We start from the raw sequence: 27,996 nt of genomic DNA, 5'->3' as shown, positions 1-27,996 counted from the left end.
TGTACCTGAACAAACATTTGGTATCCTCTTTAATATTACTGGCTAGCTCACCTATGTATTCTATCTTTCCCTTCTTAATTACTTCAGTTGCATTCTGGTTTTTAAAAGCTTCTGAATCCTCTAACTTCCTAGTAGTTTTTGCTCCATGTCCTCTCTTTGTTTTTTTATGTTGTCTTTCGTTTCTCTTGTCAGCCACGGTTTTGTCACCTTACATTTAGAATACTACTTCCTCTTTGTAATGTATACAGGGGAGATTGATAAGTTCGTGGCCAAAAGTAGAATGAGTCAATTTTAGAAAACCTTGCACATTTATTTTTCAACATAGTCCCCTCCAGCATTTACACACTTAGTCCAGTGGTCGTGGAGCAAACGGATCTTGGACCTCCAGAAAGTGTCCACAGCAGGGGTGATTGATAAGTTTGTGGCCTAAGGTAGAAGGAGATGAGTTATACAGCTCTCCTTACATCCACATGCAGGTCAACTCTGAGTGATTATGCAGGAAGTTTGAAGTTAATAACTCATCTCCTTCTACCTTAGGCTATGAACTTCTAAATCACCCCTGATGAGAACTACACACAAATTGCTGGAAGAGCACGGCATGTGAGGCAGCATCTATGGATGGGAATCAACATTTCGGGACAAGACGCTTCATCGGGACTCTTGATACCCACGTATCTGGAATATCAACAAGCAAAGACAATAAAAAGTAGTGCAAAGTAAGGAAAACCTTTGACAAAATTTAGTTGAAGGCTTAAACAAGAACCTGCCAAACAGAGCTCAATAGTTAACAAATACAACAAAGGTAATAAACACTTCCATCAATCCCGACATTGACTTTTTTTTATAAAAATATCTTGGTCCCATTTCAATCAATAAAATTTACAGAGATAAATAAGAACTTTAGAAAAGACTACTTACACTCAAACCCACTTAGATTAACACTACCATGGACAGAAGGAGGAAGAGAAATAACACACATGAAAAAAAAGGCAACCACACAACAGTCAGATAACACTTCTAAGTATATATTCTCATCAAAACTGAACAGGATTCAGCACTCCCTGTGTGTATCTGCAATTGTGGTAAGAAATACAGACCAGAAAACTTAAATGAGAGCCCAACTCAGAAAAATGAATCATCACTAGGGAAGAAAACATTAACCAGTGGAATGAGTATGACCCTCCATGGGAGAAATCCCAACGATCTGAACAGACGAGATGTTGACAAGGAAGCATCGAGCACCTGACAGAGTTGGAGACCTCTTCCCAGAAACAATCCTGTTGCAATTTAACTCAATCTGATTACTTACAAAGGTACAATCAAGTGGCATATATCATTCACCAAAATCTTGCTTTAAAATACAAACTCATGAATGCCCTCTATCACATCATAAAGGCACCAGAAATTCAAGCCTGATCTAGTTTTACAGTCAAAATATTAACAATTATGTGATAATCAATACAAGCAGGAACAACTCCCTCGATAGATAAAACCATTCCCAACCAACAGATGTTCCTCAATCAGTGGAGCACATCACCACGGGTATTGTTTGTGTCATCAGTCAGAAAACCGAAAGACTTTCTCTGCCAGTCAGCTTCCAAATGTTGCTACTCTGTCATCCGTTGACCCACCCCGCTGCTGATTCCCTTCTCCTCATCATATGTTCTTGCCCCGACCATCGTCCAGAGCCCCAAACTCTGCCCTGTGCAGACTCGCCTCTGGTTTCTGACCCTGCTCCATCTGCAGAGAATTCAAGGGAAACCTCTTCAATTAGAGTGGGACAGAGTGATATAGTGACAGCAGGCCTGAGTAGGGATCTTGACAGGATGAAAGCCTGGGCAGACAACTGGAATGTCACCTTTGAGCCTACTGAGTGCAAGGCAATGGTGATGTCTAGGAAGAGGAATCCATCTAACCCCGACCTGTATTTTGGGAACTGCAAAATCCTTGGTATTAATATTGACAGCAAGTTGGTATGGGATAAACTCCTTTCCACTATTTCATCCGTGGCTGGACAAAGGCTTGGAGCTCTGTGGAAAGTAGCATCCAAATTAGACAAAGAGGGCAGAGCCACGGTTTACAAAGCCCAGGTACGAAGTATCATGGGTGAATGCCTCACAGAGTGTCCTCAGCCAGCTTGATTCCATCAAAGAAAGGCTCTCAGGATTATAGGTGTAGATGAAAATGCACAATGCAGAATATACAAAATGCACACCAGCCACAGCCCTGCAGACCTTCGCACCATGCTGCCTTCATCTCATGAGAGACGGCGTACCAGACGATCAAGATTGTCTATGCCTGCTCAGGCTGTTTCTATGCCTGATGCGAGAACCCACACACCGGATAGAAGCTTCCTTCACTGTGCTATCAGAATTTGGAACAGCCTTCCAGATGCTGTGGTTGGAAACATCTGCGACGATGGGGTGCAAGCCTTCAAGAGTCGAGTGCACAAACACCTATCATCTCTGGGAGGGAAGTCACATGCTTCTTAAGCTATCATGAAGGGGACCAGGACGGCAATGCTTGGTTGTTGGCAAGTAGGGTTAATACCTGACTTTCAAGAGCACTTGTGAGTTATGTTCCGTCTGGACTTAGTCCTTAAACTGCTGGGGAACAGTGCGGAAAGAGCAGGTGCTGTTTCCTCCCGGTAGGGATTAGTTTTTAGTTCCAAGTGTTCCTGCCACGTTCTGTCACCCTGCAACCTTATCCTTCAAACTCTTTAAATTATGGAGGGCAGCCTGTGTATAAATGTCTCTCTCCAGCAGATTTCATCATGACTCCAGTATTTCTACTATGTTTTAATGTTTCTTACCTGTACATATGATTTTTTTTTGTATTCTATCGCTGAGCAGCAGTGAACCTTCTAATTGGCCTATCAGAGTTCTCTTTGGGAACTAGTTGACTTGATCAGCATTTCTGAGCTGGCTATTGTTCACGATTGCACTTAATAAAAAAAAACAAAAAAATCCCTCAGAGTGGTGACTGTTTGGAACCAATCCCACAAGGGGGGAGAGAGAGTTGAACAACAGGGGAGGATTTAAAAGGGCTGTCATGGAACTGAATCACTGGCAGGGTCCAGCCGGCCTGAGTTGACTCTCTGCAGTACACTAATTGTGTTATAAATTCACTAAGTACCCAAGACAGAGTTTAAAACAGAACTGATTTATTTGTCTAAGATCCAGAATATTAAATTCCAGTCCCATTAAAGGTGATTGTGCAGCAGAAGAAACTCCTCCCATGCCCAGTGACCAGGGTGCAGACTGGGTGTGGTGAGCAGCAGCAATAATTGCAGAGTTCAGCACCGACAGTCACTCTCGAAACTGCATTCAGCAACGGTGATGGACAAATATCCAGCATGCAGCTTATTGAAACTTTCTCCCCAGTGTGAACCCGGTAGGGTGTCACAAGTGTAACATGCTGTAAGGTTTCACTGCTCATGGAATGGCCTCTCTGCAATGTTTCACTGCTGAGGTAATGGTTTCTCTGTAGCAGCAATGATTAGGTTACGAATAGACATAATAGGGTTTTGGAGCGCGGGGTTATCCAATGGCAGAAATGTTGTTCTTTCTTGTGAGTCTGGAAGGGAGATTTTCGCTGTATTTTGCTGGTGAGAGATGAGAAGACGCAAATGGAGAGAGTGGGCCCTTTTTCTTTTTTTTGTTTTCTTTACTAACCCTATAGTCAAAATAAGAATTATAATTCTCAATTATTTAATCACATATTGTGTACTGCTTGTTATTTTGGGGTACTGATTTGTAACAGAGGACACATCGTGCAGCATCCACCCAAACGAGATTTCTTAAGTTTGGCCGGGCTGGGGGGCTACCACCCCCTATATTAAGCTGCTAGCCGAAGCGAAAGTTTCATAAAGTTAGATAAGTGAGTGAATCGCTTCCCACATTCACAGCAGGTGAACGGCCTCTCCCCAGTGTGAACTCAGTGATGCACATTTGGTTGATGTAGCTGACAGAATCTCTTTCCAAAGTCTGAGCAGGTGAATGGCCTCTCCCTAGTGTGAATTGACCGGTGTGTCAGTGGGCAAGATGACCGAGTGAATCCCTTCCCACAATCTGAGAAGGTGATCGGCCTCCACCTGATGTGAACTCGCTGGTGTCTCTGCAGATGAGATGACTGAGTGAATCCCTTCCCACACACTGAGCAGGTGAATGGCCTCTCCCCAGTGTGAACTGACTGGTGTCTCTGTAGTTGAGATGACCGAGTGAATTCCTTCCCACAGACTGAGCAGGTGAACGGCCTCTCCCCAGTGTGAACTGACTGGTGTCTCAGTAGGTGAGATGACAAAGTGAATCCCTTCCCACAGTCTGAACAGGTGAACGGCCTCTCCCCAGTGTGAACTCGCTGATGTACCTTCAGTTGGGATGAGCGAGTGAATCCCTTCCCGCAGTCTGAGCAGGTGAACGGCCTCTCTCCACTGTGAACTCGCTGATGTACCAGTAGGTCGGTTGACCGAGTGAATCCCTTCCTGCAGTCTGAGCAGGTGAATGGCCTCTCCCCAGTGTGAACTCGATAATGTACCTTCAGTTGGGATGAGCAAGTGAATCCCTTCCCACAGTCTGAGCAGGTGAACGGCCTCTCCCCAGTGTGAAGTCGCTGATGTACTTTCAGTTGGGATGACTGAGTGAATCCCTTCCTGCAGTCTGAGCAGGTGAATGGCCTCTCCCCAGTGTGAACTCGCTGATGTACCTTCAGTTTAGATGAGCAAGTGAATCCCTTCCCACAGTCCGAGCAGATGAATGGCTTCTCCCCTGTGTGAACTCGCTGATCTGTCATTACATTAGATGACCGTGTGAATCCTTCCCCACAAATTCAGCAGATGACCAGCCTCTGCCCAGTGTGAATTGCCTTGTCCCAGTGTGAACTTGCTGATGTACCTTCAGTTGAGATGACCGACTGAATCCATTCCCACTGTCTGAGCAGATCAATCGGTTCCCCCCTGTGTAAAATGATGGGCATGCCAGTCGGTCAGGTAATTGAGTGAATCTCTCCCCACAGTCTGAGCAGGAAGGATGATCGAGTGAATCCCTTGCTCCACTTCTTAAATACATGGACAGAGACAGCAAAACTGGTGTGTTGTGTTCAAGATTCCCATCGACAAATTCCTTGTCATTTTTAACCTGTAAAAAAATATACAAAATCTATCAATGGGTGTCGGACAACATTTCAGATGAGATTACTTGAGTTGTCAAGGTGTGATCTGGCATCACACTGTTACAGTGAAGTTCAACCCAAGTTGGAGAGAGAAATCATCTTCTAACTGGGCACAATGCTGGTAACAGGAATGACCATCAGACTCTCTGATGCTCTTCCTCTCTCTATAAGAATGGGGCATTTCTGCCATCTCCAATCTGTGACCTGGCTCAGTTTGACTCTCTCCATTGGTATTATTCCCTGTTCCCACTGAGCTGCATGGGTTCCTGACCCCACAGTAACTGAAACACTCTCATGCAAATAGCCGGCAGTGCATTCCACGCACCCACCACTCTCTGTGTAAAAAACTTACCCCTGACATCCCCTCAGTATCTATTTCCAAGCACCTTAAAACTATGTCCTCTTGTGTTAGCCATTTCAGCCCTGGAAAAGAATCCTCTGGCTATCCACATGATCAATGCCCCTCATCATTTCATACAGCTAAAAAAGGCTCTAAACATAAACAAGAAAATTATACATTATTTTGAGGATTTGTTAGAAGTATACAAAATTATGAGGGTATACATAGAGTAAATGCAAGCAGCTTTTTCCACTGAGGTTGAGTGAGATGACAACCAGAGGTCATGGGTAAGTGGGGAAGGTGAAAATTCAACGGGGACATGTGGAAAAGTTCTTTACTGAAATGGTCATCAGAGTGTGTAATGAGATGCCAGCAGAAGTGGTGAATATGACCTCAGTTTCACCATTTAGAAGAAGTTTGGATGGGAGCCTGGATGGTAGGGGTATGGAGGGCGATGGTCCCAGTGCAGGAGGTTGCATTAGACAGCTTAAATGTTTTTTCAGCATTGACCAGATGGGCCAAATACCCTGTTTCTGTACTGAACTTCTCCGTGTTTCTATGACAGAGAAGCTGGCCAAACTTGTTTGGAAGGGAAAAGGTAGGAGTGACAATGGAGCAGCAATGGCTGGAGTTTCTGGGAGCAATTCAGGAGCTCAGTGATCGATACATCCGAAAGAAGTGAAAGCATTGAAAACGCAGGAGGACACAACCATGGCTGATATGAGAAGCCAAAGCCAACATAAAAGACAAAGAGAGGGCAAACAAAAGAGCAAAAACTATTGGGAAGCTTTTAGAAACCAACAGAAGATGACTGAAAACAAAGTCAGATGAGCTGAGGGTGTGGAATTATGATATTGTAGTCATTAATGAGTCTTGGTAGCATCCAAAAGTCTGAGGCATTTAGAAGAACAAATTATCCGGGGCGTCAATATCTGTTGAAGACCAAGGTTCCCTGCACCAGTTACCTTTCAACTTTTATTTTGGCAGGCACATACAAACTCTACACATTCAAAATTCCACTTCTGAAGGCCTCCCACTCACTAAGTACTCCTTTGCCAGAAAACAGCCTGTCCAGATCCTTTCTGACACCATCAAAATTGACCTTTCTCCAATTTAGAATCTCAACCCATGGTCCAGACCTCTCTTTTTCTATCAACAACACACATCAAAGTTGCTGGTGAACACAGCAGGCCAGGCAGCATCTGTAGGAAGAGGTGCAGTCGACATTTCAGGCCGAGACCCTTCGTCAGGATTAACTGAAGGAAGAGTGAGTAAGGGATTTGAAAGTTGGAGGGGGAGGGGGAGATCCAAAATGATAGGAGAAGACAGGAGGGGGAGGGATAGAGCCAAGAGCTGGACAGGTGATAGGCAAAAGGGGATATGAGACGATCATGGGACAGGAGGTCCGGGAAGAAAGACAAGGTGGAGGGAGATCCAGAGGATAGGCAAGAGGGACAGAGGGAGAAAAAGGAGAGTGAGAGAAAGAATGTGTGCATAAAAGTGAGTAACAGATGGGGTACGAGGGGGAGGTGGGACCTTAGCGGAAGTTAGAGAAGTCGATGTTCATGCCTTTTTCTATATGCTCTCTTTTTCTATACTTACTTTGAATTTCATGGTATTATGATCACTAATTTCTGTCACCAGCCCTGGATCATTTCCTAACAGCGTATTGCACACTTCTACATCAGGAATTTTATGTACTGATTAAGGGCACATTTGACAAACTCTACCTCATCTACTTCTTTTACAGTATGGGAGTCCCAGTCAATATATGGAAAGTTAAAATCACTTACTGAATCAACCTTTGTTTCTTGGAATAGTCTGTGATCTCTCTACAAATTTGTTCCTCTAAATCCCTCAGACTGTTGGGTGCAACCAAATCCCAGTAATGGTTACAATATCATAATTCCCTGTCCTGAGCTCATCTGGCTTTCCTACGATGCTTCTTGCATTGTGATATACACAGCTCAGCACATTCATCGCTCCATGCTCAACCATTTGATTGCTGACTCTGTCTGAGGTCTGAACAACATCTGACTGGTGTGAAGAAAACAAACTCTCCCTCATTGTCACAAAAACAAAGGAGCTGATAGTGGACGACAGGAGGAATGGAGACAGGCTAACCCCTATTGACATCAATGGATCTGGGGTTGGGAGGGTGAACAGCTTTAAGTTCCTCGGCATAAACATCACCAAGGATCTCACATGGTCTGTACATACCGGTTGTGTTGTGAAAAGAGCACAGCAGCACCTCTTTCAACTCACACAGTTGAAGAAGTTTGGGATGGGGCCCCAAATCCTAAGAACTTTCTGCAGGGACACAATTGAGAGCATCCTGACTGGCTGCATCACTGCCTGGTATGGGAACTGTACTTCCCTTAATCACAGGAACCTGCAGAGAGTGGTGCAGACAGCCCAGCACATCTGTAGATGTGAACTTCCCACTATTCAGGACATTAACAGAGACAGAGGTGTAAAAAGGGCCCAAAGGATATTGGGGACCCAATTCACCACAATCACAAACTGTTCCTGCTGTTACCATCCAGGAAACGGTACCACAGCAAAAGGACCAACAGGCTCCAGGACATCATCTCCCAGCAGGCCATCAGACTGATTAATTCAGGCTGATACAACTAAATTTCTATGTTCTATTGACTGTCCTATGTACAAACTATTTATTATAAATTACTATAAATTAAACATTGCACATTGTTGCGCGATAGCAACAAGAGCACTCTGCGATGGCTATTTAACCTCATTCTCCTTCCTGACTCTCACCCAGTTTCCTGCGTCCTGCACCTTGGGTGTAACTCACCTCTCTTCATGTCATATCTATCACCTCCTCCAACTCCTGGATGATCCGGAATTCATCTGTTTCAAGTTCCAACTCCTTAAAGTGCAGGGTTACAAGCTGCAGCTGGATGCAGATCTTGTAGGTGAGGGCATCAGGGACACTGGAGGTCTCCCCTCTAATTTCTAATGACCAGTGTGCGGAAAAATCTTGTGCTGTGCAATTTTTTGCCCGGTGACAACAACATGTGGGCACTAAATTTTATATTTTGAGCTATTCATTTTAAAGCTAGCAAATCACTGTCAATAAAAACTTTGATGTCCCCTGGGTTTGATCAAGTTCATCTGCACTCTCACATAACCTATGTAGCAAGCCTGTAGTGGGTAATGAAGGATTTTCTCACCACAGCTTTTGCACACTGTCCATATGTGATTCTCTTGCTAAATAATGCTTGAAAAAGTCAGATTTCCAAATATCACTCCACTTCTTCCCACTTGCAAATTCTCCAGCAACTTTTGCATCACCACAATACACACAGGTAACACCAGTTTCTGTATTGTACACAAATATTTCCCCTGAACCCTCCCCCAGGTGACTGACGGTGGTGAACTCAGTGATGGCAATGCCAATGAATATGAAGGGAAGGGCAGTAGTCTGTCTCATTGGAGTCTGGCACATTTGTGATGTGAAAGATACTTGTTGCCCAGGGCAAAGGTGTTTGATATCATTATGTACCCAGAGAGAGTGGGACAAAACATGTTCTCACGGGTAGAAAGTCCAGAACAAGAGGGGGTGGAACAAGCAACAGACACAAAATGCTGGGGGAACTCAGCAGGCCAGGCAGCATCTATGGAAAAGAGTACTAATGCTGAGTTCCTCCAGCAATTTGTGTGTGTTGCTCGGATTTCCAGCATCTGCAGATTTTCTCTGGTTTGTGACTGGAGGCAGAACAAAGGTGATTTTCACAACAGCTGATGTAAAAGATTTTGTTCCCTTTCTCCGAGTTCCCGATCCTTGCATTTAGACAGCTGGAGCTCAGCTCTGTCTGAGAGACCCATCGGTTCCCATTCCCTCATCAGCCGGAAGCTCCCCGGGGCCCGTGTACGGATGGTGGGGCTGAGAGAGAGGGAAGAGAGCAGGACTGTCCCGGGATTGCGGGTCACGGAGTCCGGAGTCACAGCAACTACCCGAAGTCGGTGTTGAAAACGCCGCCCGGTGAGACCCCCAACCCGGAGACCCCTTCTCACCTCAACCGATCATCCGGGGCCTTTTGTGCCCCGCGCGCTGGTGAGCTCGAGCTTGGTCGGTTTAACGGCTGGGCTACTGATCACGTGACCAGCCCCTCCCCATCGCTGTCAATAGAGGAGTCACGCGCTGCACTATTCCCATTGCTGGGAAGCAATGTCAATCAGTGCTTCCAACCAATAGCGGAGGTGGACCAGCCGGGAGGGCGTTACCCCCGCTGACACCGTCTCCCGAACTTTCCGTCACGGCGGGACAACCGTCAAAGTAAATGTCCGCTTTCTGATTTATTTCCATTTCCCTCCGAGGGAAGTTGGGGCGTTTGTGAAGCGTCTCCTGCGGCCGGAGTCTGATGTGTCGCTGAGAGGTAGGAGGAGACCGCTCGGCCCGTCGGTTTGATGCCGGTTCCCCGGGGAGGGAGAGGATGAAGACGGTGAGAGAGGGGGCGGACAGGATGTTTGTCCCGGTGGGGACAGGAGGGACTCATCTGTGGAAATGTCTGAGCCCACGGTGGTGGCGATTCACCACATTGGGGGCAAACACCGGCAGACTGTTGCCCTGCAAGCGGGGCCAATGGTCCGGGCAAAGTGACAATTATTTGTGTTTTGTTGAGACTGTACCGGGAATATGGTGTAAAATCCCGCTCCCCACACTAACACGGGTCACACAGACCAAAGAACAAACTGCCGGAGGAACTCAGTGGGTCGGGCAGCATCTGTGGAGGGAAATGGACCGTCAACATTTCGGACCGAGACCCTCCCTCTGGACTGAGAGTGGACGGGAAATAGTCCGAGAAAAGAGGTGAGGGGTGGGGATGGGGCAAGAGCTGGGGAGTGAGAGGTGGATCCAGGTGAGGGGGAGGTGGGAAGGTGGAAATAGTGACGGGGGTGGGAGGTGAGTGGTTGGGGCAACACGGGGCTGCAGAAGATGGAAATTAATTCCATAGAGGATTAACAAAGAGGTTAGAGAGTATTTGTTATGGAGAGGGCAATGAAGATTCACCAGACTGATCCCTGGAGTGGTGAGTCATCATATGAAGAAAGATCAAATGTGATAACCCTTTCATTTAGAGAATCGAGGACTGAGAGGTGAACACATTGAAATGCACAACATTATTACCGGCTGAACCAGGGATCCCAGTCTCTGAAAAAGGGGGTGGACTGTCCAGGACTGAGATGAGGGGAAATGTCTTCTCTCCAAGGGTGGTGAATGTCTGTAAATCCCCACCACAGAGGGTGGTGAAGACTCAGTGATCGTCTTCACATAAAATAGAGGCCGGCAGATGTGTGGAGACCGGAGGGATCGAGGAAATGAGGATCGGGCAGAAACATGTGGCTGAGATGGGAGAGCAGCCTTCATCTTGTTGGTGGTTAGAGGGGCTGAATGGCCACCTCCTGCTGTTTCTCACTTGATGTTTCAGTGTTCCTGTCCAGTGAAGTTGGAGGAATGTGAATAGAAATGAGTGTTTACAAACATGGACGGATTTAAATGAAACCTGCACATTTCTGGTTTGGGTCTGAATTGTGTGTTGGACCGGGATGGGAATCGAGCCTGTGACTCTGTGACCTGGGGGTGGAGGGAAAGGGACAGGGAAGATCTGGAGGGAAAAAGTAAAAATAGATCTGGTGTAAATATGGAATGATGTGGGAAATGTGGCGGATGGTTCGGGCAGCGTGTGAGGGGCGAGGAGCAGAGTCACCGGTTCAGATGGGAGACCCTCCACCCGTCACCTGATCCCATGTCCTGTTCACGTTTTCCCGCAGATCTGCAGCATCTGCCGGTCACTGCTGGAGTGTACGTGTAACTTCATCTTTCAACCGTTCAGACAAGGCAGTGAGATCCGGATCTGTCACGTCCTCTCGTTGTGGGTGGACAATGTTTTATTCTGCAATATTTTCAGCATGTTTCCATATTACCACATAACAATTACAGCATGGAAACAGGCCATCTCGGCCCTTCTAGTCCGTGCCGAATGCTTACTCTCACCTCGTCCCAGGCCTCAGACCATAACCACTGGGCCAAGGCCTGGGACTAGGCCTCATTCCACTGTTTTTACCTGCTGAAGGGCAGCCAATGTTTCTGGGTGTCTGACCCATTCATATGAGAACTTAGCCTTTTGTATTTATCTGAGCTTTTCATAAATGTGTACAGTTTAGTTCAGCTTCACTCCAGAATTTCCAAAGCAACAACCCAGTCAGTCAAATAGTTCCACACAATTAAAGTAGTTTACAGTATTACATTTTAATTTTATTTTGTATTACTTATATAATTTAACTATTTAATCTGTATATTCTTATTTTAAATCAAAGGTAAAAATCTATTGTTATGAATTAAATTCTGTTGCTGCTGTAGAGACAACAAATTACATAAGATCAGCCAGTGCTATTAAACCTGATTCTGATAATTGGTCTGGGAGACCCACCACCGGTCACCTGATCCCAGTTACCGCAGATCGTAATGCGAGATTGAAGCCTTTTCTATTTATTGGTGTTCATCAGTTCAGTTAACTTTCCCTCTGTGGTTCCAAAGCAGAAGCTCAGTCTGTCTAATATTTCCACACAATTAAAATGGGGACTTATCATGTACTGAGCTACAGCTGCAGAGAAAGTGCAGTGCAGATAGACATATGGGGCAGGGTCACGTCAAGTTACATTGTGAGGTCGAGTCCATTTTATTGGACTGGAGACCATTAATTTGGCCTAGAACTGCAGAGAGGAAGCTGTCCATGAGCCTGGTGGTACGCGCTTTAAGGCTTTTGCATCTCTTCCCCGATGGAGGTTTGGGTTTGCAGCAATAATGTCCAAAGTTGTGGGCATCTTTGAGTACAAGGCCTGCTTTCCCGAGGCAGGGGAAGTGTAGGAAGAGTCCATAGAGGGGAGGCTTGTTTCTATGATGTTTCCAGATGAGACCAAAGTTCTCTGCAGTTCCTTGCAGTCATGGGCAGAGCTTTAGCCATACGAAGTTGTGAAGTATCGAGAAGAAGCTCAGAGACCTGGGCCTTCACCCTGCCTTGTGTAGCTGGATCCTGGACTTCCTGTCAGATGGCTGGCAGGTGGTAAGAGAGGGATCCCTCACCTCTGTCTCTTTGACCCTCAGCACACATGCCCCACAGGCTTGAATCCTTGGCCCCCTCCTTTACTCTCTGTGCACCCATGACTTGTGTCACCACCCACAGCTCCAATCTGTTAATTAAATTTGCTGATGACACTACATTGATTGGCCTAATCCCAAATAATAACTTTCAATTGATCAAATGCTTCCTGACAAGTCTCGGTCCAAACAAACTTTTCACCCTTCTTCAGGAGATTAGTCAGAGGAAGAGCGATATCAGCAAAGTTCTTACACAACTTACGATAATATCCAACCATTCCCAGAAACCTTCCAAGAGCCTTCTTACCAGTCTGTCACAAAAACTGTGGGTCAACTGTCTAAGAAAAATAACAAGATGGCTTGAGTCGTAAAAATAGATTGAGGTGCTTTTATTTACAAAAATAGTGGAGAAACAAAAACTTGGATGTCCACATGAAAACAAGAAATTTTTTTTAAAAAAATACTATATTATATATATATATATATATATACACACACACACACAGCTTGCAATTGTCACTTGTCTGGTTAACAGCCACCCTCAGACTAAACAGAAAAAAAAACACCCAAAGCCTTGGTAACCTGAGGCTTATAACTGCTAAGCCAATCTCCCTAGACTAACCAAAAGCTAATTAACTCAATTATCTTCCATTTCACACAATCTGAAACTCTACCACCAGTTCTCACAATAAACACATATACTTCATCACAGGATTCACCATTTCCCGGTTAAATAACTTGTATAAACCCCAAAACTTTACCACAAGATGAGTAATTAGGTAACATAACCCTTGTCCCAGGTAAAGATGGTATCCTCCACCATCGGCACACCTGTGCAGGTTGCTGCTGCCTCTATATAAAACAGCTCTATGCAGCAGCTCTGTTTCAGACCCACTGACTGTGGAGGAGAGAAACGTCAGATTACCATGACACTTCAGCAAAACACTTACTGGAAAGATGAATATGAATAAATTCACCTGAGATAATAAAACTGTGACATAGTGTGTTTCTTTTTTTCATACCTATTACTGCTGGGGATGAGTGTAAAATTGTGACTGTTGATTTATTGTGACGCGTGCACTCACCACAATAACAGAGGGGAATAATGTGTGTGGATGACCCTTTGAGTGTTTTACCGAGTGTGCCATGAGACATCTGTAATCAGCGACGGGCCTTCGTCACACGGTCGGAATAGGAACTTCAGAAATGGCCTGGATTTTGCCTGCACAGGAGCCAACTTGCCTTGACCTACAACACAGCCAAGACAGATCACGGTGGCATGGCCAAATTCACTCTTAGCTAAGTCAGCTGTAAGGTTGGCCCTGGAAAGCCTGTCAAACAGCTCTTCTACTACAGAGTTATGCTCTTCCCAAGTGTCACTCCCTGTGACTAAGTCATCAATATAGGCATCTGTGTGTCCTAACCCTTGAATTACAGAATCAATCATTCTCTGGAATGTTCCTAGAGCATATTTCATTCCAAATAGCGAAACATTGTATTCATACAACCCAGAAGGTGTCACAAATGCAGAAATTTCTCTACCTCAGTCCGTCAATGGAACACACCAATACACTTTCACAGATCAATCTTTGTAAGAAATTACCTTTTCCAACCTTATCAATGCAATCATCCACCCTAGGGATAGGATAGGCATCTGTTTTTGTTACTGCATTTACCTTCCTATAATCAGTGCAAAATCTAACACTACCATCAAGTTTGGGCACAATAACGCAGGGTGAGCTCCAATCTGATGTTGAAGGCCTGATAATACCATTTTCAGCATATATTAAATTTCTTGCTCAGCCAATTTACACTTTTCTACATTCATGCGATATGGGTGTTGTTTAATCGGTTTGGCTTGACCAATATCTACGTCATGTACTGCGACCGTGGTTTGTTTGGGAACATTGGGAAATAAAACTTTAAACCTCAGAATTAATTCCTTCAGCTGTTGTTGTTGCTTTGGCTGCAGATGAGCCAACTTGTTGTCCACGTTTTTGAGAACAACCGAGTTCATTAGCCTAACTGGGACCATGTTTGGCTTGTGAAAAGTTTCAGACGAGTCAATTGTTTCATTCTCAGGGCTGTCAAATTTATATGTTTGACAACACTCACCGATGGTGCCTGCTTGCCAGAATAAGGCTTTATCATATTGATGTGTACCACCTGTGTTAGTTTACGTCAGTCATGTGTTTTAATAACATAATTCACATCATTAATTTGAGAGACTATTTCATACAGTCCATTGAATTTCGCTTGAAGTAGAATCGTCAACATTGGAGATAAGGCAAGCACATTATCCCCCACCTTGTATTTTCTTTTGTTTTGGTCCGCTTATCAAACCAACACTTCACTTTGTTTTGAGAAATCTAAGTTTTGTCTCACTAGACGACAGGCCTGGTGTAGTTTATTTTTGAACTTCAAAACACAGTCTAACAAGTTAACATTTTCATCCCCATCAATCCACTGTTCCTTTAACAAGGTCAAAGGTCCCCTCACTCTATGACCAAATACAAGTTCAAATGGACTAAAGCCCAGTGATTCCTGTACCAACTCTCTTAAGCCTGATTTATACTTGTGCGTCAAGTGTACGCCATAGGCACTATGTACCCTACGCCGTCCCCACGCTGTACCCTACGCTACAGGGTAACGTGAACCTCCTCAAAAAAGTAACTCACGCATCGCGGCGATGCAGACCGCAACAACTGTGATTGGTTCGCTTGGTAGCATTGCATTTCCAGTTGCTTTTCTCCGCCATGTCTGTACACTGATGCAAAATAAATGGTTGGAGACAATGAACCAAATCGTCAAATCTACCTGCCGACATCCGAAAATATTTGAAATGCATTTACTCGTCCATGTCTCTCACGATGAAGCTCAACAGTGTCAGAGAAACCCCACCGCCAACTTGCGTTTTGGTGGTGAAGTGCAGAGTGATGCAGACACAACTACGCATGCTCGCTACGGCGTAGGGCTACACAAAAATTAAATCAGGCCTATGGTGTAGGATACGGCGTATCCCGAATGCACAAGTATAAATCAGCCTTTACGGTGAACAAAATCAAATGTATTCCTTCATCCCATTTTTTTTTCATTTTCAACACAGTATGTCTTAATCATTGTTTTGAGGGTAGAATGAAATCTTTCTAAAGCCCCTTGTGATTCTGGATGGTACGCAGACGATGTAATTTGTTTAGGTCCCAGTTCATAAACTACCTGCTGGAATAATCCAGATGTAAAATTACTTCCTTGATCAGACTGGATTTCTTCATGCAAACCAAATAAAGTAAAAAACTTGTTAAGAGCCTTTGTCACAGTTTTAGCTTTAATATTTCTGAGAGGTATTGCCTCTGGGAATCTGGATGCAGTACACATAATAGTTAGTAAATACTGATTAGTCTTTGGGAATGGGCCAACACAATCCACTATAAATTTGGAACAGGGTTCTTCGAATGCAGGTATAGGCCGGAGTGGGGTCACTGGGGTGACCTGATTAGGTTTACCCACAACTTGACAAGTGTGACAGGATCTGCAAAAGGTCACAACATCTTTCCTCAAATTAGGCCAGAAAAATTCTCTCATAATCCTGTTTACAGTTTTATTCTCTCCAAAATGGCCACCTAAGGGCATACTGTGGGCCAAAGTTAAAATTTGAGTCCAATAAAATTCAGGAACTACAACTTGGTGAATAATTGTCCATTCCTCACTCGCAGGTATAACAGGTGGCCTCCACTTCCTCATTAACACTCCATCCTTGAGATAATACCCTACTGACATTTTCTTAATCTCATCATCTGAGAGAGATGTTTCTTATAAAGCTTCAATCTCAGGGTCTCGGTTCTGTTCTGCTATAAACTCCTTCCTAGACAGGGATAAATCTTTCTCATCAGACTTACTACCTGAATCCTGTTGGAACAATGAAGGCTGAAAGGTCCCTGACAAGTCATCATAACCTGAATCCTGGTCAACCTGATTTTGGCAATCAGAGGTATCAGAATCATGCTGCACAGAACCGGCTGCATTGGCAGACTTTTTAGCCATACTTTGAGTTACTGTGACAAATGTTAAAATCCATCTGTGGGTCGTCAGTGGTTGGCTTAGTTGTCAACTGCACTGCAGGAACAACTTTACCATCTGCCAGGTCATTCCCTGACAGCAAAGTAACATCTTCCACTGGTAAACTGGAGCATAATCCAATCCTAACAGGTCCCGAAACAAACCCTGACGGTAAAGTTACCTTGTGCAATGGCACAGAAACAATGCTGGCCCCAATGCCTTTAATAAGATTTACCTCACCAGTGTCAGTCTCATCACCGAACTAATATATGTGACTGAGAAGTCCCAGTATCTCGAAGAATTTTCACTGGTAGCGGTGTTGACCCTTCCATTACTAATACAAACCCATCTGACATAAAATGATCGAATCCCTTCTTAACTCAGTCAGACCTCTCAGTCCTTAACTGAGCCTCAACAGAATGTTCAGAACCCTGTGGGTTTATAGGTGCTTCAACATACTGATCACAGGCATGTTGGACTGCCTCCTTTTCCTTTTTCTTCTTCAGGACAGAACAATTAGCCATCATATGACCAGCTTTCTTACAATAGTAACAAGGAAGACCAGAATATTTCTCCTTCAACTGCTTCCCTTCATCCTTAGTCTCGTCACTAGTCCCAGCTTTAATTTCTGGTTTACCCTGGTTATTCCTGCTACTCTTTTGGAAGCTCTTATTCTGGGTGAACTTAACCTTTTGAGTTAAAGCAAACTTATCTGCTAATCTAGCAGACTCCTGCAAAGTGGCAGCATCCTTTTCATTTAATTACATCTTTATGTCATCAGGGACGCACATTTTGAATTCTTCAATTAAAACCAACTCTTTCAAGCTGTTAAAATCATCATTTACATTTTTATAAGTGCACCAGCGGTCAAAACACACAAACTTCTCATAAGCAAATTCCATATTAGTCCGGTTCACAGATTTCCTCAAATTTCTAAACTTTTGCCTGTATGCTTCTGGGACCAACTTGTAAGCTTTGAGCACAGCCTGTTTCACCATGTCATAATCAGCTGCTTCATCAACTGTCAAAGCAGAATAGGCTTGCTGAGCATTCCCCTTAATTACTCTTTGTAAGAGAATAGGTCAACCCTCTTTTGGCCATTTTAAACCCTGAGCAACCTTCTCAAAATGCTGAAAGTATTTATCAACCTCTGCCTCGTCAAATGGAGGCACCAATTTAACTTCCCGACTGTCCTCAAACTTATCACCAGAGTCTAACGCTAGACCCCTTTGCTGCAATCTCTCTATCTTTTCCAGTTCAAACAGCCTCTGTCTTTCTGCTTCCTTCCAGTTTTTCTGCCTCTTCTCTCTGTTTTCCTGCCTCTCCAGCCTCAACCTGCCTCTGCCTTTCCACAGCCTCCATCTTTAATTTTGCTAACTTGTACGGGAGCCCAAGCTCACTAGGTTTACTTTCAGGAAACACCTCCAACTCCTCCACTTTAAACACACCCTCATATACATAATGTTCAGCTATTATCCTCTGCATCTGTGACCTCCTCATTCTCGATTTCACCTTAGCAAGTTTTAACCTTTTAGCAATACTCAACAATTCAATCCTTCTGGTGTCCTTTAATGCCTCAGAGGTTGGTGCTTCCAGAAATCTATCAACATCCATTGCTGCTGATTTTCCACACACAAATAAATCGAAAGGGATTTCTCCAATGAAATCGATAATTAATCAATACGCCTCCAAATCTTTTCCTGTATCGGATGCAGGCCCCAATTTTGTCCCTGTAACACTTTAGAAATGAGTCCTAAACAAAAGTGAACAGTGTTATGTGTATATATGTGGGTAAATATAACTCCCAAACTTTTGAGCTCAGGGGAAACAAGGCTTGGAGTGTTCAGATGGTAAACTATGAAAGTTCAGTTCAACCACAGAATAGTTGAGGAGAGAGAGATATTTTCAATCCAGGGTAAATGTTGAGAGAAGGCAATAACGTTGAATTCCACAGGTTCCACAGTGGTAAAACGAGAGAACAGTCACTGTAGATTTTATCTGTCATCGTTCCAAATCCACATACAAATTATCACCAAAAGTGACTTTTCACAAGGGGTATCGTCTTCAAGTGAATTTCCACACCACACCCAGGCAAGGGTTAACACATAAGTGGTCTTCACAGGATACTCCAAATCCGATCCACTCCTATGGATCAAACGAGGTGACAACCACACATTCAACGTATGCTGAATCGATAATTAACCCACCCTTGTGGGCATAGGAAAGTTCGAAACAGTGACCCTTGGCCACTGGTCCCTTGTTCCGATACTTCCATTTTTCCTCCTTCATCTCCGTCTGACTTTGAGTGTCTGTGTCCTCGGTTAAAACTAAACAAGCTGTGAGTGATGTGAACAAGATGCAAGTCAGACTGATTTCCATTCTTACTCTTTCTCTCTCTCAAAATGACAGTCCACAGCAAACAAAATCTAGGGATTCATAACAATGGCCATTCCCCATTGTGAACTGACTGGTGTGCCAGTAGGAGGGATGACTGAGTGAATCCTTTCCCACATTCTGAGCAGGTGAACGGCTTCTCCCCAGTGTGAACTCGCTGATGTCTCTGTAGGGTGGATGATCGAGTGAATCTCTTCCCACATTCTGAGCAGGTGAACGGCTTCTCCCCAGTGTGAACTCGCTGATGTCTCTGTAGGGTGGATGATCGAGTGAATCTCTTCCCACATTCTGAGCAGGTGAAAGGCTTCTCCCCAGTGTGAACACGCTGATGTGTCTGTAGGTGGGATAACTGAGTGAATCCCTTCCCACATTCTAAGCAGGTGAACGGCTTCTCCCCAGTGTGAACTCACTGATGACTCTGTAGGTCGGATGACCGAGTGAATCCCTTCCCACAGTCTGAGCAGGTGAGTGGTCTCTCTCCAGTGTGAACTGATTGGTGTGCCATTAGTTTGGATGACTGAGTGAATCCTTTCCCACATTCTGAGCAGGTGAACGGCCACTCCCCACTGTGAACTGACTGGTGTGCCAGTAGTTTGAATGACTGAGTGAATCCTTTCCCACATTCTGAGCAGGTGAACGGCTTCTCCCCAGCGTAAACTCGCTGATGACTCTGTAGTTGGGACAACTGAGTGAATCCCTTCCCACATTCTCAGCAGGTGAATGGCTTCTCCCCAGTGTGAACTTGCTGATGTCTCTGTAGGTAGGATGACCTAGTGAATCCCTTCCCACAGTCTGAGCAGGTGAACAGTTTCTCCCCAGTGTGAACTCGCTGATGACTCTGTAGGTCGGATGACCAAGTGAAACCCTTCCCACAGTCTAAACAGGTGAATGGCCTCTCTCCAGTGTGAACTGATTGGTGTGCCATTAGTTTGGACGACTGAGTGAATCCTTTCCCACATTCTGAGCAGGTGAACGGCTTCTCCCCAGTGTAAACTCGCTGATGACTCTGTAGTTGGGACAACTGAGTGAATCCCTTCCCACAGACTGAGCAGGTGAACGGCTTCTCCCCAGTGTGAACTCGCTGATGTGTCTGTAGGTTGGATGAGTGAGTGAATCTCTTCCCACAGACTGAGCAGGTGAATGGCTTCTCCCCAGTGTGAACTAGCTGATGACTCTGTAGGTGGGATAACTGAGGGAATCTCTTCCCACATTCTGAGCAGGTGAACGGCTTCTCCCCAGTGTGAACTCGCTGATGACTCTGTAGGTTGGATGATTGAGTGAATCCCTTCCCACATTCTAAGCAGGTGAATGGTTTCTCCCCAGTGTGAACTCGCTGGTGTCTCTGTAGGGTGTAAGAGTGAGTGAATCTCTTCTCACAGACTGAGCAGGTGAACGGTTTCTCCCCAGTGTGAACTCGCTGGTGAGCCATTAGGTCAGATAACTAAGTGAATCCTTTCCCAGAAATTCAGCAGATGACCAGCCTCTGCCCAGTGTGAACTGACTGGTGTGTCCACAGGTGGGAAGACCGACTGAGTCCCTTCTCACACACAGAACAGATGAATGGCCTTGTCCAGTGTGAACTTGCTGATGTACCTTCAGTTGAGATGACCGATTGAATCCATTCCCACTGTGTAAAATGACGGGTGTGCCAGTCAGTCAGATGACCGAGTGAATCCCTCCCAACAGTCTGACCAGGAAGGATGGTCGATTGAATCCCTTGCTCCACTTCTTAAATATCCAGACAGAGACAGCAAAACTGGCGTGTTGTGTTTGAGATTCCTGGAGACAAATTCCTTCTCGTTTTTAACCTGTAAGAAGATTTACAAAATCCATCAGTCGGTGTAGGACAACATTTCAGAAGAGATTACTTGAGTTGCCATGGTTTGATCTGGTATCACACTGTTACAGTGAGGTTCAACCCAAGTTGGACAGAGAAATCATCTTCTGACTGGGCACAGTGCTGGTATCTGGAATGACCATCAATTCTCTGATGCTCTTCCTGTCTCTATAAGAATGGGGCATTTCTGCCATCTCCAATCTGTGACTTGGCTCAGTTTGACTTTCTCCATTGGTATTATTCCCTGTTTCTGCTGAGCAGCATGGGTGCCTGGCCCCACAGTAACTGAAACACCCTCTCGCAAATAGTCTTTCTTGACGTGCATCTGGGATTTTCTTTTATGTATTATTAACTTAAAGTGCCACAGTTTTAATGTCATATACAAAATTCCTGCTGAGATGAATGGTTGGTCTGCACAGCTGTTAAAAGAACTTAGAGGGAATTTTTGTATTATTTCAGGTTCTTGTCACAGTCACAGAAAATTACAATACAGAAAAAGGCCCTTTGGGCCAACTGGTTTTTGCTGACCTATTTAATCTGCCCACTCCCACACCCCTACCATCCAGGTACCTATGCAAACCTCTTAAATGTTGAAATTGAGCTCGCATGCACCACTTGTGCTGGCTGCTCATTCCATACCCGGATGACCGTCTGTGTGAAGAAGTTTCCCCTCATGTTCCCCTTAACGTTTCACCTTTCACCCTTAACCCATGGCCTCTGGTTGTCGTCCCACCGCATCTCAGTGGTAAAAGCCAGCTTGCATTTACCTTATCTATATCCCTCATAATTGTCGTATACCTCCATCAAATCTCCACTCAATCTTCCATGTTCCAAGGAATAAAGTCCTGACCTGTTCCATCTTTCCCTTTCACCCAAGTCCTCCAGACCTGGCAACATCCTTGTGAATTTTATCTGAACTCTTTCAACATCTCTTACATCTTTCCTGCACGTTGGTGACCAAAACTGCACACAATTCTCCAAATTAGGCCTCACCATTGTCTTCTACAATGTCAACAAAACATCCGTCTCCTGTACTCAGTACTTTGGTTCATGAAGGCCAATTTGCCTCAGTCTTTCTTTCTGTCCCTATTTAACTGTGACACCACTTTCAGTGAATTATGGGCATGTATTCCCAGATCCTTTCCTTCTACAGCACTCCTCAGTGCCCTACCACTCACTGTGTAAGACCTTGATCCCACCAAAATGCAACACCTCACACTTGTCTCCATTAAATTCCATTTTGCATTTCTTAACCCATTATTCTAGCTGATCCAGATTGCACTGCAAGCCATGACAGTCTTCCTCGCTGACCACTACACCCCAATCTTGGTGTCATCCACAAATTTGCTGATCCAGCTAACCATGTTAACATTCAGATTACTGATACAGACGACAAACAACAACAGATCCAGCTCTGATCCCTGTGGCACACCACTAGTCACAGGCCTCCGGTCAGAGAGGCAACCATCTACTGCCACACACTGGCTTCTCCCAAAGACAGTGACTCATCCAATTTACTATCTCATCTTGAATGCTGAGTGACTAAACCTTCTTGACCAGCCTCCCATATGAGACTTTGTCAAGTGCTTTTGCTAAAGTCCATATAGACAACATCCACTGCCTTGCCTTCATCCACTTTCCTGATAACTTCCTCAAGAGACTCTATAAGATTGGTTAGACATGACCTACCATGCACAAAGCCATGCTGCCTATCCTTAATCAGTCCACATCTATCCAAATACTTCTATATCTGGCTCCTGCACACCCATTCCAATAACTTTCCCACTACTGATGTTGGGCTCACCAACGTATAATTTCTAGTTTATTTTTAGAGCCTTTCTTGAACAGCGGAACAACATTGGCTGTTCTCCAATCCTCCAGTACCTCACCTGTCACAAAGGATTATTTAAATATCTGTGCTTGGGCCCCGACAATTTCTGCACCTGTCTGCCGCAGAGTCCCAGGGAACAACTTGTCAGGCCCTGGGGATTGATCCACACTAATTTGCCTTAAGACAGCAAACACCTCCACCTCTGTAATCTGTACAGGGTCCATGAAGTTGATGCTGCTTTGCCTCACTTCTATAGACACTGTGTCCATCTCCTGTGTAAATTCCGATGCAGAAAAAAATCTCCCACATCTATTTAGTCTCCTCATATGGATTACCATTCTGATCTTCCAGAGGATTAATTTATTCCTTTGCAATCTTTCTGCTCTAAACATATCTGCAGAATCCCCGAGGATTCTCCTTCACCATGTCTGCTGGGGCAACCTCATGCCTTCTTTTATTTCCTTCATAAGTGTTCACTTGAATTTCCTGTACTTCATAAGTACTCCATTTGTTCCTATCTGCCTGTACCTGGTATGCACCTCTTTTTTATTGATCTGGGAGATGAAGCACAAAGGGCTGATAGAGCTGCATGGTGGGAGGTGGGGGTAAGGGGGGTTAAACTAAAGTTGCAGGGGGAATGGGAGCCTGAATAACAGAACAGATAGTGGAAGGGTTGTGGAGACAGTTGTTGTTCAGACCTCAGACAAAGTCAGGAATGAAAGAGTTGAGCATGGTGCAGTGAATATGCTGAGCCCTGTACATTTCAATACAAGGAGCAATGTAGGAAAGGCGGATGTGTTCAGGGCATGGATCAACACCTGGAATTTAGATACTAGGATCTGGCAACTGTGGACTGGGACAGGCTGCTTTATGGAAAAGGTGTGCTTATTAAATGGGAGGCCTTCAAAGCAAAATTTTTAAAGTACAAGGCGGGTATGTGCCTGTCAGAATAAAAGGTAAAGATAGAAACTGCAGAGAATCTTGGTTTTCAAGAGATATTGAGACCCTGGTGAAGCACAAAATGGAGTTGCAGAACAGGGATAGGCAGGTAGGTTCTTATGGAGTATAAGAAATGCAAGAGAACATGTAAGAAATAAATCAGGATGGCTAAAAGAAAGCATGAGATTCGCCTCACAGAAAAGATGAAGGATCATCCTCAGGGATTCTGGAAATAGCTTAAGAGCAAAAGGATTGCAAGGCATAAAGTTGGTCCTCTGGAAGACCAGAATTGCAATCCACGTGTGGAAGCAAAGCAGATGGGGGAGATCTCAAATATATTTTTCATCCCATTTACTCAGGAGATGGACACAGGGTCTGTGGGAGTGTGGAAAAGCGGCATTAAAACCGTGGACCCTGTACGGATTAAAGAAGAGGAGATGTTTGCCATCCTGAGGCAGATTAGGCTGGAGAAATCTCCAGGGCATGATAAGGTGCTCCCTCAAACCCTATGGGAGGCAAGTGCAAAAATTGTCGGGGCCCTAGCAGAGATAATTAATTCATCCTTAGTGACAGGGGATTATCAGAGGATTGTAGGATAGCCAAAGTTATTTCGCTGTTCAACATAGAACATAGAAATCTACAGCATATTCTAGGCCATTCAGCCCACAATATTCTGCCAACCATGTAACTTACTCTGGAAACTGCCTAGATTTCCCTAGTACATAGACCTCTATTTTGCTAAGCTCCATGTACCTATCAAAGAGGCTGTTAAAAGACCATCTTGTATCTGCCTCGACCACCACTGCTGGCAGTGCATTCCACGCACCCACCACTCTCTGTGTAATAAAACTTACCCCTGACATCTCCCAGTATCTATTTCCAAGCACCTTAAAACTATGCTCCCTCATGTTAGCCATTTCAACCTTGGGGAAAAACCTCTGGCTATCCACGTGATCAATGCCCCTCATCATCTTATACACCTCAAAAAGGCTCTAATCATGAACAAGGAAATTATACATTGCTTTGAGGATTTGTTGGAAGTATACAAAATTATGAGGGTTTTGATCGGGTGAATGCAAGCAGCTTTTTCCACTGAGATTGGGTGGGATGACAACCAGAGGTCATGGGTAAGTAGGGAAGGTGAAAATTTAATGGGAACATGTGGAAAAGCTCGTGAGAGTATGGAATGAGATGTCAGCACAAGTGGTGAATATGAGCTCTTTTTCACAAATAAGAGAAGTTTGGATGGGAGCCTGGATGACAGGGGTATGGAGGGCGATGGTCCCGGTGCAGATAGTTGCATTAGACAGATTAAATGTTTTTTCAGCATTAACTAGATGGGCCAAATAGCCTGTTTCTGTACGGAAGTCCTCCATGTTCCTATGACAGAGAAGCTGGCCAAACTTGTTTGGAAGGGAAAAGGTAGGAGTGACAATGGAGCAGCAATGGCTGGAGTTTCTGGGAGCAATTCGGGAGCTGAGTGATCGATACATCCCAAAGAAGTGGAAGCATTGGAAAGGCAGGAGGACACAACCGTGGCTAAAATGAGAAGCCAAAGCCAACATAAAAGCCAAAGAGAGGGCAAACAAAAGAGCAAAAACTATTGGGAAACTTTTAGAAACCAACAGAAGATGACTTAAAAAAAAAGTCAGCTGAGCATAGGGTGTGGAATTATGACATTGTAGTCATTAATGAGTCTTGGTGGCACCCAACAGTCTGAGGCATTTAGGGGAACAAAATATCCGGGGCCTCAATATCTCTTGAAAACCAAGGTTCCCTGCATCAGTTACCTTTCAACTTTTATTTTGGCAGGCATATACAAACTAGACACCCTCAAAACTTCACTTCTGAAGGCCTCCCACTTACCAAGTACTCCTTTGCCAGAAAACAGCCTGTCCCAAACCACACTTGTCAGATCCTTTCTGATACCATCAAAATTGACCTTTCTCCAATTTAGAACCTCAACGCATGGTCCAGACCTCTCTTTTCCCATACTTACTTTGAATCTCATGGCATTATGATCACTAATTTCTGTCACCAGCCCTGGATCATTTCCTAACAGCTTACTGAACACTTCTACATCAGGAATTCTACGTACTGATTAAGGGCACATTTGACAAACTCTACCCCATCTAGTCCCTTTACAATATGGGAGTCCCAGTCAATATATGGAAAGATAAAATCACTTACTGAATCAACCTTTGTTTCTTGGCATGGTCTACCATCTCTCTACAAATTGGTTCCTCTAAATCCCTCAGACTGTTCGGTGCAACCAAGTCCCAATAATGGCTACAATATCATAATTCCCTGTCCTGCGCTCATCTGGCTTTCCTGCGATACTTCTTGCATTGTGATATACACAGCTCACCACATTCATCACACCATGCTCAACCATTTGATTGCTGAATCTATCTGAGGTCTGAACAACATCTGACTAGTGTCAAGAAAACAAACTCTCCCTCATTGTCACAAAAACAAAGGAGCTGATTGTGGATGACAGGAGGAATGGAGACAGGCTAACCCCTATTGACATCAATGGATCTGGGGTTGAGAGGGTGAACAGCTTTAAGTTCCTCGGCATAAACATCACCAAGGATCTTACGTGGTCTGTACATACCGGCTGTGTTGTGAAACGAGCACAACAGCACCTCTTTCACCTCAGACGGTTGAAGAAGTTTGGGATAAGGCCCCAAATCCTAAGAACTTTCTACAGGGACACAATTGAGAGCATCCTGACTGGCTGCATCACTGCCTGGTATGGGAACTGTACTTCCTTTAATCACAGGAACCTGCAGAGAGTGGTGCAGATAGCCCAGCACATCTGTAGATGTGAACTTCCCACTATTCAGGACATTTACAGAGACAGGTGTGTAAAAAGGGCCCGAAGGATATTGGGGACGCAATTCACCACAACCACAAACTGTTCCTGCTGCTACCACCCAGGAAACGGTACCACAGCAAAAGGACCAGCAGGCTCCGGGACATCATCTTCCACCAGGCCATCAGACTGATTAATTCATGCTGATACAATTGCATTTCTATGTTATATTGACTGTCCTATGTACAAACTATTTATTATATATTACTATAAATTACACATTGCACATTTAGACATAAAAGTAACAAAGATTTCTACTCCTCATGTATAGGAAGAATGTATGTAATAAAGTCAATTCAATTCAATCTCTCCACTATCTGTTCTGTCATTCTGGTTCCCATTCCCCCTACAACTTATTTTAACCTCATCACCCCTCACCCCACACTAGAAGCATTACCACTAGGATATCAGTCCCCTCTTGTTCTGTTCCGCTAAATACCGAATCCCCTATCAGCCCTTTGACTTTCCTCTGCCAGGTAATCCCCCCAACAGTTTCTAAAGTGGTCCACCTGCTGTTGCGTGGGATGGCAGCAAGAGTACTCTGCGATGGCTATTTAACCTCATTCCCCTTCCTGACTCTCACCCAGTTTCCTGTGTCCTGCACCTTGGGTGTAACTCACCTCTCTTCATGTCATATCTATCACCCCCTCCGACTCCTGGATGATCCGGAATTCATCCATTTCAAGTTCCAACTCCGTAAAGTGCAGGGTTACAAGCTGCAGCTGGATGCACATCTTGTAGGTGAGGGCATCAGGGACACTGGAGGTCTCCCCACCTTCCCACCAATGTCCCCTCTAATTTGTAATGACCAGTGTGCACATAAAGCTTATACTGTGCATTCTTTTAACCAGTGACATGTGCACAATGAATTTTATATAGCGAGGTATTTATTTCAACAGCCAGCAAATCACTGTCAGTAAGAACTTTGATCTCCTCTGGGTTCGATCGAGTTCATCTACACTCTCACACAATTTATGTAGCAGGCCTGTAACGGGTCATAAAGGATTTTCCCACCAGAGCTTTTGCACATTGTCCATATGTGTTTCTCTTGCTGAATGACACTTTAAAAAGTCAGAATTCCAAATATCACTCCACTTCTTCCCACTTGCAAATTCTCCAGCAACTTTTGCATCACCACAATACACACAGGTAACAACAGTTTCTGTATTGTACATAAATATTTCCCCTGAACCCTCCCCCAGGTGACTGACGGTGGTGAACTCAGTGATGGCAATGCCAATGAATATGGAGGGAAGGGCAGTAGTCTGTCTCATTGGAGTCTGGCACATTTGTGATGTGAAAGCTACTTGTTGCCCAGGACAAAGGTGTTTGATATCATTATGTACCCAGAGAGAGTGGGACAAAACATGTTCTCACGGGCAGAAAGTCCAGAACAAGAGGGGGTGGAACAAGCAACAGACACAAAATG

The 27,996-nt window shown here is 44.6% G+C and overlaps 1 protein-coding gene across 1 annotated transcript in view; it reads right to left on the bottom strand.

Moving 5' to 3' along the window:
* Nucleotides 1–528: 528 nt before the first annotated feature.
* LOC140207862 (uncharacterized) overlaps nucleotides 529–27,996 on the bottom strand; it is a 45,312-nt gene continuing 17,844 nt past the window's right edge. The window contains 4 exon segments of the mRNA XM_072276410.1: nucleotides 529–4,814; nucleotides 16,586–16,601; nucleotides 19,180–19,416; nucleotides 19,669–20,502. Of these exon segments, the coding sequence (XP_072132511.1) occupies nucleotides 3,937–4,814; nucleotides 16,586–16,601; nucleotides 19,180–19,416; nucleotides 19,669–20,502 (1,965 nt within the window). The 3' untranslated portion in view covers nucleotides 529–3,936.

Source organism: Mobula birostris, chromosome 13, assembly GCF_030028105.1.
Source record: "Mobula birostris isolate sMobBir1 chromosome 13, sMobBir1.hap1, whole genome shotgun sequence".
Classification (NCBI taxonomy): Eukaryota; Metazoa; Chordata; class Chondrichthyes; order Myliobatiformes; family Myliobatidae; genus Mobula; species Mobula birostris.
This window is presented reverse-complemented; position numbering and strand designations above follow the sequence as displayed.